Source organism: Erpetoichthys calabaricus, chromosome 12 (assembly GCF_900747795.2).
Source record: "Erpetoichthys calabaricus chromosome 12, fErpCal1.3, whole genome shotgun sequence".
NCBI lineage: Eukaryota > Metazoa > Chordata > Cladistia > Polypteriformes > Polypteridae > Erpetoichthys > Erpetoichthys calabaricus.
The window spans coordinates 37162372-37177689 of record NC_041405.2 but is presented as its reverse complement, the minus strand read 5'-3'; the positions used below and the strand labels follow the sequence as shown (position 1 = coordinate 37177689).

The window sequence follows — 15318 nt, the reverse complement described above, 5'->3', positions numbered from 1 at the left end:
ATATCACAAAAAATACTAAATCTGCATCAGTACAGCAGTGGACACATGTAGGCATGTATGCTGATGTTTTGGTAATTACAAGTTTCTGTTACACGTAATAATGTTATTTTTTTCTTGTAGAAAAAAAATTTAGTTTTTGGCTTCCTTTTGGAGGCTACTAAATACCATGATTAAGTTCAACCATCCATCCATCCATTTTCCAACCCGCTGAATCCGAACACAGGTTCACGGGGGTCTGCTGGAGCCAATCCCAGCCAACACAGGGCACAAATCAGGAACCAATCCCGGGCAGGGTGCCAACCCACCGCAGTGATTAAGTTCACCGCTCTACCAATTACAGTATATAACTGAAGTGTTATCTGACTGTGTTGCTCAGTTTTGCCTTGGAAACTTTATAAAACAATGAGTGCCAATTATAGTGCTGCCAGTTGATCAAATGTATGAGAAGTACTATAGTGCTTTTTTTATATGTTTATATTTTTTTAAACCAGGGTGAGCTAAAATTATTAGTTCACTGGCGCTCCTTATTCTTAAATATGCTACATGCAATTGGCTATAAGTAAAACATTCATGTTTACACAAGAAAACATGAAATTTGCCTTCATGAAATTAGCATCTAATGATAGACAGAAAGAAATAAGTCAAACAAATGGAGACAAGACAGGTTAAGGTGTATATTTACCCAAAAATGGTTACAGGATATATATCAAACCTCTTATCATTTTCTCTGATATTCCTTATTAAAAAGTTGTATGGCACTAGTGAAAGAGGAATTTCTGGAGCTATGTGTGTGGTTTTTCAAATTGACCTTCCTTCTTGATTTACTGAAGTTTAGTTCTACATGTAATCGATGTCTGCTGTCAATTGAGATGATTTCCAGTTTCTTTAGCATTGTTCTCTGACACACACTTACCAAAACATCTGCATCAGCCCTAATAACTTTAGCTGCATGCATAGTAATCTGCTGGAGATTTTTAAAATTTTTGTTTGTCAGACTACTAAAAAGGCAATGAAGCTGAAAGTGATAACAGACAACATGAGGTCCTTGTCTATTTTATTTTTTTGCACTTGTACTCCAGTTAATATTGCTATCTAGGTTAGTTTTCTAAATATTTATATCCAGTCACTATTTCTACCTCCTCTCCCAGAACAACAATGGGTGAACGTACAGATTTCTGTCTCTTAAAGTCAAATATCATTTCTTTGGTCTTTTTGACATTCAGAGCAAGATAGTTTTTATTGCCCCAGTGTACTGTACAGTCCACTTGATATACACAGTGGCTTTCATCCTCCACAGATATGCATCCTATGAGCATGGTGTCATCAGCATACTTGCTAATGAAGTAGTGGTCATTGTTCTCTCTCAGGTTCCATTAACAGACATTTGGACATGAACTCAGCATACGCATGCTTGAAAAGAAGAACATGCACATATATAAATAAGCCTTTATGGCCAACAGCCTCTGAACCTCACCTCATCAATACTCCTAACTCCTTATTTGTTATATGTTGCCTTAGATTCCTGTAAGTCTAATCATGTTCCTCTGATGATGATGATAATTCCTGGTAGGAGTTGAAAGCTTAGGAATAAAAAACTATTTTAAGATACCTAATTCATTTTCTCCCTTTGTGGAATTCTAGCTATAAACAGGTAAGTTGTGTACAGAGTAAAAAGTAATGGTGATAAGACACACCCCGACGGGGCTTCTTGTGTTTGAATGAATGACTATTGAAAAAAGTGATAAATGGCTTAACATTCGTACTTTTCAGTTTCCCAATTAGTATGGGAAGCTGAATGGTATCGAATGCTGAAGAAGAATCCAAAAATAGTGCTCTGACAGATGAACCAGGCTTATCAATAATGGTGTAGATTTGATGCAAGATAACAATCAGAGCATCTTCCACACTTCTGTTTGCACAGTAAGCAAATTGGTGGTTATCTTGAAAAAACGTTGTTTCTGTCATACAAATTTTCAAAGCATTTCATTGGAAAGAAGTGAGTGCCACTGGTCTGTTGTCATTCAAATAGCTTGGCCTGGAACCCTTAGAAACTGGGTTAATGATTGAGTGTTTCCACAACTTAGGTACAATACCACAGGTCAGAGACCAGTTAAATAACAAATGAAAAATTGGAGAGAGCTGCTTAAAGCAGGACTTTATGAGCAGACCTGATACAGGGTCTAGCCCCACTGCCCTGTTTGTTTTAACCTGCCACAAGCCTTTCTACACTTTAGTTAAAATGACCTCCATCGCAGCAGTTCTTCCTGGTGTTTTTATAAAGCATTTCCTTTACTTCTGCATTTTGGGTACTGAAATCACTTGTTTCAAATCTGGTAAAAATTTATTAAGTTCCTCTGCTAACATCTTGTGGTCTTTGTCTACTGGAAAGTTCACACTCTTTTTAGAACCCAGTCCTGTGTTTGTTTTTAGGCCTTTCCAAACCTTCTTTGGATTGTTATCATTAAACCACCTCTTGATTTTTTTCCCCATACATATTTTTATTTTGTTTAATTAACCTGTTAATCTTTTGCTGTAAAATTCATTTTTTTCTGTTATTTTCTTGATGAGCATGTTGGTTTTCCAATAGTAATGCTTTAGTCTTTTTAATGATCCAAGGCTTACTGTTTCTGTACACCTTGACAGTTCTTTTCTTATTGGCTCACCGAATATACTGTATTCACTTAACAGCGTAAGCAGCCTCATTCAGTGACTGTGAGGATGTCAGCACATTCCATTCAGCACAGGATTGGCATTCCTGCAGTTCATCTACACTGTCCTTGTGCCAGTTTTTTTTTTTTTTTTTTTTAATCGTATGGCTGGCTTTTCTTGTTTCAGTTCCTGTTTGTACTTCTGTAGTAGATGAATAACAGTGAGGTCGGATGTACACAGGGCTGCTGTGTGATGCGATATGTAGGCCCAAGGACATTTCCATAACACTTGTCTGGTGTTTTGTCTCCACCATTATTAATATTCACATACTTATGGTAATGGGGTAACACTGATTACAGCTTACGTAAATTAAAATCTCCCATCACAAGTTTAAAAGGACCAGGTGATGTTGGTGTCTAGTTTATGTACAGTTTCAAGAATAGTTTCAGCTGCAGTTCCCACATCAACATGCGGCAGTATGTATAATACTTTCACAAATAATTGATTAAACTCTCATGGTAGATAGTATGGGTGAAGTCTAATGGTGAGTAGTTCAATATTCAGTGTGTAGAGGTGCTGTTTTACAGTGATGTTCTTATACTGTCTTTTGTTAATGTAAAGGCAGACACCACCACCTGACTGCTTACCAGAAGCTGGGTTTCTGTCTACTTCTAAAGCTGTATCTGAGTTGGTATTCTTAAACCAGGTCTCAGTAAAGCACATCAGACAGCTTTCATGGTTCTCGTGGAGGTATCGCGCAGATGCTGTCAGCTAATTCAGTTTATTCTGCAAGGAATATACATAAGTGCTCCATTGGATTCCAAAGGCAGTAATAATTCCTGGATGTTATGAAGCATTTTATAGAAATAACTACTTACAAACTAGTAAAAGAAATCAAAAGAAGCAACTTCAGTACAAAGTGTTTGTGTTTCAGTTTTTGGTTTATGTACTGTGAGGAATGAATTATGTCTCAAACTGCATCTTTATAAGCAAATAAATAATAATGTGACCTACAGTATATGTGTAGGTGCCTTCATTTTCATATCCAAGTTGAAGATGTAAATATCACACCTCATTGTGGGAGTTTTGATGGTGATGTTCCCCTTGTGAAGTGCTCTGAGGATTTGTTAGTTGGCGGGATCAGAATATTTCACATGACAATTTAGGGTATAATAAATCGGGGGGGGGGGAGAGATTCTGTGTCCCCCTTATTAAGCGTATGCACTGTATACAATGTCCATCCACTCTCTCTTTTGACCTGCGCTAGAGCCATCAGTCATGGCTTATTCTCTTAGGGAATCCAAATCCTTCTGTATTTTTTTTTTCTCTCTCTCCCTCCTTGGCAGCTTGACTAAAGATGTACAGCGCACCTTGAGTGGAGTGGTGACCCTGAGGCTAAGGATCTGTGCTGGTATCCAGAAGGTTGCCGGTTCGAATCCCTGTCACTGCCAAAAGAGATCCTACTCTGCTGGGCCCTTGAGCAAGACCCTTAACCTGTAATTGCTCCAGGGGCGCTGTACAATGGCTGACCTTGCGCTCTGACTCCAAGGGATATGCGAAAACTAACAAATTCCTAATACAAGAAATTGTATAAGGCGAAATAAAGAACAAAAAAAAAAACACATCTTACTTCAGCTCCGGAGAACCTTGTCATCCTGTTTCTTTTCCCTTTTCAAAACTCTCCACTTACTCACTTGTCCATCCATGCTATTGGTGAGTGGCGCTGTTATACTGGCAACATTCGACTGTCTGCACTGAGCAGAAAAAAAAAAAAATGGTGCCATAAAATAGCACACTCTCTACTCCTGAATTATTATTGACAGATGTCAACAAATAAAAAAAAAAAAAGTTTTGGGGATTTTGGGATTGTTAGGAGTTGGAGGCAAAAATCACAGTTTCTCGTGAAATACTGGGTTTTCAGCATGACTTTAGATTATTCCACGTTTTAATGTAAAGTATGTTAATGCTGTTATTTCCTGCAGTAGTTTTATTCATATTTGTAATTATTTTGACTGTAATTACTATCACAACATTTATGAAAATAACCGTGTATTTTTAGGAAAGAACAAAAATATATATTTTTATCTCTCCCCCCCCCCCCCCCCCCCCCCAAAAAAAACAGGTACTGGTAACACAGTTATTGAAGCAGTGAAAGTTCTAATAGAACATGGTGTTCAACCTAAGCACATCATACTGCTTAGTCTCTTTTCAACACCTCATGGTAAGTAAATATTAAACAGCAATTTATTTTTAATTAAATTACTTTATATGAGCACTAGATCATTTACTTTTAGGATGCTGTTAAGGTGTGTAGTGACTAATTATTTTATATTTTGTTAATGTAAAATAAATGGGGAACAAATATGTAATCTGTGGTATTTACATACATGGTTCTGAGTATTGGACATTTGCAGAATTTCTTTACTATGTTAGAAGCAAAGTTTCCTCTGTGTTTAATAAGTAATCGTTGCAGAATATGTAGGATACATTTTTGAGTCCAACACTTTTTTTGTGTTCCCTACATTCATTTTGCCCTATCAACTAACTTTTCCAAAAGCATGCTTACATTAATTTGCAACCTAAATTGTTCAGGTGTATAATTGGTTTAGTAAATGTTAATTAATCTATCGCTTTCATAACACTAGAGTGTAATCCATGGGTGTATAATCATGTGTTGTTTAGCAGGCCACCAAAAGCAAAGAGCATGCATGATAATCTTGGGATAGACTTTGCACACTTAGCATTTATCTATGTGTCCATAGACTGCAGTGTAAAGCGGTAGTGTGCGTAGTGCAGGCACACTTCTCCGGACTTTTTCTAGTGCTGCTATACACAGTATATCTGTGCCCAGAGACCAAAACAGTATGAAATGAGGTCTAACTAGTGCATTGTAAGGCTTGAGCATAACTTTCTTTGACTTGCACTGTACACATTGTGCTATATAACCTAACATTCTGTTAGCCTTCTTGATGGCTTCTGAACACTGTCTTGAAGATGATTGTGAATGCTTCTCATATAATGTACTTTTAGTTCAGACCTCCCACTGTGTATTCAAACCTAACATTTTTACTTCCTATGTGTAATACTTAACATTTACTTAAATTAAATTTAATTTGCCCCAAATCTGCCCTAGCCTGTTTGCCATCCAGGTCCATCTGTAATGATTCAATGGATTCTAGATTATTTGTCAATGTACCTACCTTGGTGTCATCTGCAAACTTAACCAGTTTATTTATGTTCCAATCCAAATCATTTATAAATATTAAGAATGGAAACAGCCCAGCACTAACCCCTGTGGGACACCACTCTTAACTTCACGTAATTCTGATAAGGCTCCTCGCACCATCACTTTGTGTTTTCACTGTTTTAGATGGTCCTGCACCTATCTACAGACTACACTCTGAATTCCCACTTCTTTTAGTTTAATGCCCAACCACTCATTAATAATAAATGCTTTCTGAAAGTCAAGAAAAATAATATTGCATACACCACTTTGATGGGGTGACACATTGGTAGCAGTGCCTCTCAGTAAGGAGACCAGTGTTCATGTCCTGGGTCCTCCCGGTGTGGAGTTTGCCTGTTCTCTCTGCATGTGCATGGGTTTCCTTCCACTGTCTCAAGACATGCTGGTAAAGTGAATTGTCCCTAGTTTGTGTGCGTGTGTGTGTATGCATATGTGTGTGTTTCCCCTGCAATAGACTGGTGCCCTGTCCAGGGTTTGTTTTTGCCTTGCACCCTATGCTAGCTGGGATAGGCTCCCACAAACCTCCCAAGCCACCAAATAACCCTGGTATGGTTTAAGTGAGTTACAAAAAGAAATAATTATTGTATTTACTTTTGTTGCTTCCTCATAGAATTCAAGCAAGTTAGTAAAATGTAACCTCCTTTGGATGAACCCATGCTAACTTTTCAGTAAAACTCCTGTTCTTGTTTTGCTCAATCTTATCTTTAATATTTCCTTCCATTAATTTACCTGTGATCCACGTTAAGCTTACTGGGCTATAGTTGCTTGGATCTGCCTGACCACTTTAATGTAATAGGATAATATTTGCCATTTTCCAGTCCTAGGGAATTTCCCCAGTGCAAAGAAACTTCCTAAAAATATGCATAAAGGGTGTATTCATATACACTCATATATGTATGTACTCATTCTCCTTCTTAAAAACACAAATGTGAATATATTATCTGGTCCTGGTGATTTGTTTGATATCAACCTATTTAATCTAAGCATCACTCCCCCCCCCTACCCCCCCAACACACACAATTTCCATATTAATCAATTGTTTCCATAGTAGTCCCTGTTACCAATGTACTTCCTCACATGTGAACATTTCAGACTTTAGAAAAATATAAGTTTAGAGCTGGTTGACATGTCTTTCCCAGTTGCCCTGCCAGTATAGAGCTATTTTCTCATGTGATCAAATATGATAGCCTATGAATGGGAGTGAGAATCCAGACCTCTAAGGGATGGTGTACTCAGAGGTGAAGTTGCGCAAAACAGTTCAAGATTATTGAAATTAAAAATATAATAACATTAATTTTTAGTTAATATTTATTTTTACTTGGAATGAATGGCCAAAGAAACTACTCAAGCTGTAATCTGAATGAATTTGTACATTAACATTTAGTGGATTTTTGTATTTATGCTATATTACTATTTTAAAAACTGACAATGTATATTATGATAATGTTAGTTGTCTGTTTTTCTTTCATTTAGGTGCTAAATCAATTATTCAAGAATTCCCAGATATAACTATCCTAACAACTGAGGTTCACCCTGTGGCACCAACACATTTTGGGCAGAAATACTTCGGGACTGACTAACTGGAAAATAAACAACAGATCCATTTTCTGTAGCTGTTAATTTTTCATTTTTGCATGTGCCTTTTTATTTCCATTTAAATCATATATTTGCTATTATCCTGTAAAGTGTGTGTGAGTATGTATGTCTGTGAAGGTGTGTAAGATATGTGCACTTTGGCCTCTTGAATTGACACCCTTAATATGAATAAACCAGAATTCCAAACCAAACTAAAAAATAGTGTATGTAATGCATTGTATTTTATTGTCAAAGTGAGAAAACCCTAAGCATTTACTCTAATACATTTCAAAGCTATTTTTTTAAATAAATGCTTATTTTCCAAAAACATAGGTGTCAAAGTTTTGGACTTGTTGCATCCTTCTCTAAAGCATTTTATTATTAATCCTATGATTAATAGTAATTTTTTTTCCCAGTGATCTTTTTCATAAACACCTCCATGATCGATATCTTCACAATGCTAAGTTAGGTCAAATTCTTTACCATAGACTTGACAGAATGGATTTCAGCAGTTTTCTGGATTAGTCAAATAAAAGTCAGACCACATTGACAAGTGCTTATTCAAAGAATCAGGTGGTCTGTGGTAACAATAGGCTTTTCTTAAGGTGGAAGGTAATGCCATTTATTTGAAATAACCATTCATTTTTTGTTTTTTTTTATGTAAAGTTTGCGTTACAATCTGTAAGTTACAGATCTGCAAGATATATAGGGCATTTATTAAGATTGGAAGAGATACACTATTTAGAGAGAGCAAAAGAAAAGGATTTAATAATGTAATCACTCAAAGATAATGTATTTGTAAGAAATAATATATTTTTATATCTTTGAACCCTTAACTCCTGCACTATATTTACTATTCTATACATGAAAGTGATAATCATGGAATAGTAAGATTAAGCATATCATTTTCATATGCATACTTTTTCTTCATGTCCTTCTACAATTCCCTAAATATATTTGTTTACACAAATATATGATGAAAGAGTTTCAGTGGCAGTGAAAAATAAAATTGGTGTCTGATTAAAGATAAACAATTTATATAATTTACATAAAGTGTTCAAGGCTGAAACATTAATATTTAATCCATTCTTCAGACAGTGCACAAAAATGTGTCTTGGGCAAGCATTTTAAACACATTTAAAGTAGATTGACTAGTTTACAAACTACAATATAAAGATGTTTGTCAGAAACAAAGAAACACTAATGCACTCCATCTTACTGATTTATTATACATTTAAATCAAGCACTGCATTCCTTGTAATCTTTACAAAGACAGGAGGAACACTTTGGTCCAAATGTCACTGAACCCTGGTACCAAAGTAGGACACAAGAGGGAGAAGGAGGAAGACTTAATAAAAGCTGGTCAGACTTGTTGCAGCCGTTATTAAGTAGGCAATATATGGACTTGAAGATCTATCAACATTTCAGTTATTTCTAACAGGCGGTAGAGGGCAGCAAATCACTTTTTTATTTCTTCATTAAAATGAAACACAATCCAAATGCTAGAGCCCTCAACATATCACTTTAGTGCTGCTTAAAAATGTTCTCTTTTTATGAATTTATGCACTGAAGTTTTAAAAGCTTTAGACATTAGTTATACACTGTACTTATCTCTAAAGCACTGAAATTCCTCAAATTGAAAAACAAAAATGTAACCTGAGTAAATATATCTTGTTTCTTTATAGCTTTTGCTGCCTTTTCTGTGCTGGCAAAAATATACAGTATATGAAACCGTGTTCATAAATAGTTACAGTATATTTTATATAAAATTGTTTGATCTAGGTAGAAGCTTTTAAATGTTATCCCTTTGTCCAGTTCAATATTGAATTCAATGTATTTGGACTGCAGTCTGTAACTGTTCATCCTTATGGGTTGTTGTGTTAAAAACTACATGTGGTGTCAACCTCAATGTCTTATTAAAGTGCTTGATGGTGCAATGGTAAAATCTCAGCGTACAAATCCTTTTATGAGTAAGAAGGTAGTCTATAAGGAAATTAAACATTTTAACGCATTTATGGTATAGTGACTAGTTTACAAAGTAAAATGTAAAACAATACTGCAGCAAAGAAGGAAATAACATTTAATGTATTTTTATAGTAGCCAGCTTCCATTAAACATACTAAGATCCATACAAATCTGCATATACAGTATATAATGCATGGTCTACTGACTGACTCACTCACTCATCAACAAATACACTATTTCCCATTTAGTTAAAAAAGCTGAAATTTGGCAGGATGGTACATTTAGGGTGCTAGGTATCCACTAAGAACAAACATTTTGATATATCAATATTTAAGGATAAGCCCCCAGACCCACAATAGAAAAACTAAATGCCCCAAAATCTTGAAAATGTATTGACTGACTTGATTGAAATTTGATGACATTATAGAAAAAATACAATTAGCTGACCCATTTTTCTTTTATCCCTTATTATTTTTTCTTAATAATGCTGTAGAGGCAGAGGCAGTAGGTCCTTTTTCTGTAATTGTACACAGAAATGGGATTGACGATGAATAAAAGGGTGAAGTTGGCCTTGCACCGGAAAAATAGATGGGTTACAAGCTGAAAATGAAATGTATAGTGGGTGAAAGAAAGTTAGATGAAACTCAAAGAAGACATGGTTAGCAAGTAGCCCCCTTGGGTACACACAACACTCCCTATTTTGTCAGCTTGTCCTTACATCCTCACTATGCGGTATAAAATAATACAAATCAAAGCCAGATTGGATGGTCAAGCATGCATATATCCATATACTTCTAAGAAAGGGGTTGAGCAGGGACCCTTGGTGGTTTTAAAAAAAAACAAAAAACATGCAATATTGCAGAGAACCGGGGTGTCCCCTTTGAGGTCAGACTACGATATGCTGTTATGCTTCATTCCGCATACCAACACAGTTCAAGCGCTACTGTATGTACAACACCAGCCTGGGACGATGGCATGCCTTGGTCAGTTAAAATGTTTGTACAGCTCAGTAACTGGGTCCCCCACGGAGAGATCATACAGGAGGTGAACATTGTACATTGTCCATGATATTTCTTTTCACCCATTCTTTTCTGTAGAATGCTTATAATGTTCAATTAATTGTGTTGGCTATGTAAATGTGCAGCCAGTAATGGTCAGTGCTGTATGTAATAAGTTAAGGTAAACCGCACTACAGTGTGTATTGCTTTTGATATAAACCTCCATAACATACAAGATTAGAGATGAAAGTGTTACATTCAAATGTGATTCAGGCTACCATTTTATAGGATGTGGTACATGATAAAATTATATTTATACCCACAATTCCCATTATTTCTATTTATTACCTGCTTGAATTCAATACAACACAGTTTCCTATTAAATTGTGTTTTGCCATAACTATCAACAAAAGCCCAGTCACTAGGAAAAACAGGAACTGATCTACTGCAGCAGTGTTTTACTCATGGGCAATTGTATGATGTTAATCTTTTTAATATGTTGTGGTTCTGAATTCCAGGTAAACAAAGTTATAATTAAGTCTAACACTTCTTTGGTGACAACTTCCAGCAGCCTACTCCACTGTGATAAAAGATTGCTTGGAATTGTGCTGAAACGCCATTGGGAAGTCAAGTCATGTAAACTGTCGTCCCCTATGAATCCAAGTTTTTTAATATGAGGCAATGAAATTCATCACCTTACGTGCTCTCGGGTTCTCATGTAGTGTGATGCCAGGCTAATAGAGCTAAGTAGTAAAAGCCTATAATACAACTGGATTACACAGAGCTTCTAATGTTTGTAAAACAGAGAGAACATTGAAAGAGCAATGCAATTAGTAGTTTTGTCACTGTTAATTTATTGAGTGATCACTATTATGCTCTTCTGGTATTTTAGAATCTATTTTTCAAGACGAGAAGCAGAATAAGAGAAAGAGATAAAATTCTTTCAACTTTTGACTTTTGTCTCTAAAGCCACATTTTTCATTGCTGGTCCTTGCTACAAATAAAACAACCAGTATAGCATAAAAAAAACCTACTGGGATTGGTTCTCTCTCTCGCTCTCTCTAACCACCCCACCACTGCTTCCTCCATCTTGCTTCCCCACATGAGGCTAAGATCAAGTTTGCAAATTCCCACTCCTTTGTCATGGCACATCGGAAACACACACACACTGCCACTGGCAGCATAGAGGTAATAGACTGCTGAGTTGTCAGGATAAAAAAATAAAATATTCTAAATACTTTTTTTAAAATGTTGTAGTAACCTATTAACAGAATAACATGCACCTTACACCTATATCATCTCCTATATTTCTAATAAAAAGACGTCAATGAGATAACGAAACGTATAAAGTAATAAAAAAAATATATCTGTAGGTATTGTTAAGTGTTATTGCAAGATATAACGATGTTGAGAAGGTGATAATGTAGTCCAGTTATTTGAGTTATAGTATTAATATTGATAAAGATTATTATGAAATCAAGAATAGCCATGTGATATACACATAACATATTTCTAATATTAATCACACTAAAAGTTAAATAATTGTTTAGCTTAGACAAAGTCTTTTTTTTTAATGTTATTGATTTTATTGTCATCATTCTATACAAATAGATCAATTTTTACAAATAATAGGATAGAAAACAAATCATCCCCCACCCCTGAGAAAGAGAGCATAGCCAATGGAGTAAAACTTAAAGCTAGTAAAAATAAATAAATTGATGAGTTTAATAGGCAGATAAAGATAAATGGAGAAGAAAAAGTAATGGGAAGAGAATCTGCTTCCTTGGTGCTTTAAGAGCTTATTCTAAAATATTATTGATTAGATCCTGCCAGGTTTTGAAAAAGTTCTGCACAGATCCTCTAAGTGCGAATTTAATTTTTTCTGATTTCAAATGTTATACAACATTAGTTACCCACTGACTTAAAAGAGGAGAGTTAGGATTCTTCCAGTTTAGCAAAATAAGTCTGCGTGCCAATAGTGTAGTGAAGGCAATCACAGTTTGTTTGTCCTTCTCCACTTTAAGCCCATCTGGAAGAACACCAAACACAGCTGTGAGTGGATTAGGAGGGACTGTGACACCAATAAATATTTTTGTCCAGAATGATGTTAATTTGGCGCAGGCCCAAAACATGTGACCCAGTGAGGCTGGAACTTGAGTGCAGCATTCGCAGGTTGGATCTTGCCCTGGAAACATTTTGGACAGTTTTAAGCGAGACAGATGTGCTCGATATAATTTTGAGTTGAATAATTCTCTGCATCGCTCCCTTCCATTCCTTTTCTGATATGTTGAGTGAGAGATCCTTTTTCCATTGTCCTCTTGGACTGTAAAATAATTTTATATATTGCAGAAATGCTGTCTGAGTCCTCGAAACTGAACAATATTTTTTCCAGTGTAGAGGAAGGTGGGAGATGAGGAAAATCGGGCAGGTTCTGTTTGACAAAGTTTCTAATTTGAAGATAGTGAAAGAAATGTGTTGCTGGAAAGTTAAATTTGGAATGTAATTGTTCATAGGATGCAAAGATGTTGTCTATATAAAGATCTCAAAGCAATTTAATCCCAAATGTTTTCCAGATATTAAAAACTGCATATGTTTGTGAGGGTTGAAAAAGGTGGTTCTCATGCAGAGGTGCCACAGATAAAAGATTCTCCATCTTAAAATGCTTTCTACATTGGTTCCATATTCTGAGTGAGTGAAGCACAATTGGGTTATTAGTATATTGGCGATAATTTGCATTTATTGGGGCACAAAGCAGGGAATATAAAGAAGTACTGTAGGATTTTATTTCTATTGCGGACCAAGCCTGTGTATGTTCATCTATTTGTGTCCAGGTTTTTATAGCTTGTATGTTTGCTGCCCAGTAATAAAACAAAGTTGGGTAGAGCCATGCCACCTTCTGCCTTAGGTCTTTGTAGGGTCGCTCTTTGGATACGTGGATGTTTTAAGTTCCAAATAAATGAGGTTATGGTTGAATCTACTTGCTTAAAAAATTATTTATTGATGTATATTGGAATGTTTTGAAATAAAAAGAGAAGCTTAGGAAGGATATTCACCTTAACAACATTAATTCTTCCAGCTACAGGGAGATGAAGAGTTGACCATCTATGCAAGTCTTGCTTAATTTTTTCCATACAGACAGTGAGATTTTGTTGATAAAGAGCTTTATGTTTACTTGTGATATTTACCCCTAGGTATTTAAACTGATCTGTAATGATAAAAGGGAAGGTGTCCAATCTAATATGGTATGCTTGAGAATTCACAAGAAAGAGTACACTTTTATTCAAATTAACTCTGAGACCAGAAATCTTTTGAAATTCTGTAAGTGTTGTTAGGACTGCAGGCACAGTTTTTTATGGGTCTGATATATACAGTACCATATCATCTACAAATAGAGAAATTTTCTTTTCAAGTCCTCCTCTGATAACCCCTTTTATCTGATAAGCATTTTGACAGTGAACTGCCAGTGGTTCAATGGCGATTGCAAATAGCAGTGGTGACAAGGGGCATCCTTGTCTGGTACCACGTTCTAGTTTAAAGTAGTCTGAACAAATGTTGTTAATGCAAACTGAAGCTTCTGGATTGGTATACAGTAGTTTGATCCATGCACAAATGTTTGGGCGAAACCTAAATTTCTCTAATGTAGTGAAAAGGTAGTTCCATTCATTCATATCAAATGGTTTTTCTGCATCCAACGATAATAATATCTCTGGGGTGTTTGACTTTGCAGGTGAATATATTACATTAAACAGGAAGATTTGAAGCTAAGTGTCGGCCTTTAATAAATCCAGTTTGGTCTTGTGATATTACTGAAGGTGGCACTTTCTCCATCCTTCTAGCTAGGACTTTGGAGAGTATCTTAACATCATTACTCAGAAGTGAAATTTGTCTGTATGATGCACATTGTAATAAGTCCTTATTTTGTTTAGGAAAGACAGTGATTAATGCTTGGCAAAAAGTTTGAGGTAGAATTTGATTGTCTCTAGCGTCTGTAAATGTTGCTAATAAGAGGGGAGCTAGCTGAGTGGAGAACTTCTTATAAAATTCGGCAGGGTAGCCATCGGGGCCTGCTGCTTACCCACTCTGAAGTGACTTTATAGCATCTAGTAATAATGTGATGGCACCAGAGGTTTATCCAGTTCCTCTGCACTAAAAGTATCTATTTGTGGTATCTGTAATGTATCCAGAAATGCATTAGATTATGTGTTGTCTTCTTTAAACTCAGTAGAATATGAGGGTTTATAGTAGTCTCTAAATGTGTGTATTAAATTTTTATGGTCAATGATTTTATCTCCGTTCATGTTGGTGATTGCTGGGATTGCATTGCGAACTTCTTGCTTGTGGATTTGTTGAGCTAGGAGCTTATTAGCTTTCTCTCCGTGTTCATAGTAATGATGTCTTGATTTAAAAATTAGTTGTTCAGTTTCTTTGATTGTTAAGAGGTTGAGCTCTGAATGCTTAGACAAAGTTTTTATTAGAGCATATTCAAGCTATAAAGACAGTAGAGATTCAGTCAGTCAGTCCGTCATTTTCCAACCCACTATATCCTAACACAGAGTCACGGGGATTTGCTGGAGCAAATCCCAGCCAACACAGGGCGCAAGGCAGGAACAAATCCCGGGCAGGGAGCCAGCCCACTGCAGGACAGTAGAGGTTCATCTTTCATTAATTTTTTTTATTCCCCTGGGGAACTATAAATGTGGATGTAACCATCAACAAAGACTGAGCCTTGCTGGAAACAATAGTCCATATCTGATGCCTGAGAGACACAAACATTGTCTACAATAAAAACTGAAGCTACCTTTCCTGCAGTCACAGTGGAAAATTCCAGAAAAATGTGAATCCCGCTGTTCTCAAAAAGAACTTCATTTTTTTTCTCTCTCTCTCTAA

The 15318-nt window shown here is 36.0% G+C and overlaps 1 protein-coding gene across 1 annotated transcript in view; it reads left to right on the top strand.

Annotated features, from left to right (window-relative positions):
• uprt (uracil phosphoribosyltransferase (FUR1) homolog (S. cerevisiae)) overlaps window positions 1-7513 on the top strand; it is a 68588-nt gene extending 61075 nt beyond the window's left edge. The window contains exons 6-7 of the mRNA XM_028815414.2: window positions 4772-4870; window positions 7367-7513. Of these exons, the coding sequence (XP_028671247.1) occupies window positions 4772-4870; window positions 7367-7473 (206 nt within the window). The 3' untranslated portion in view covers window positions 7474-7513. The remainder of the gene's footprint in view (window positions 1-4771; window positions 4871-7366) is intronic.
• Window positions 7514-15318: the final 7805 nt, after the last annotated feature.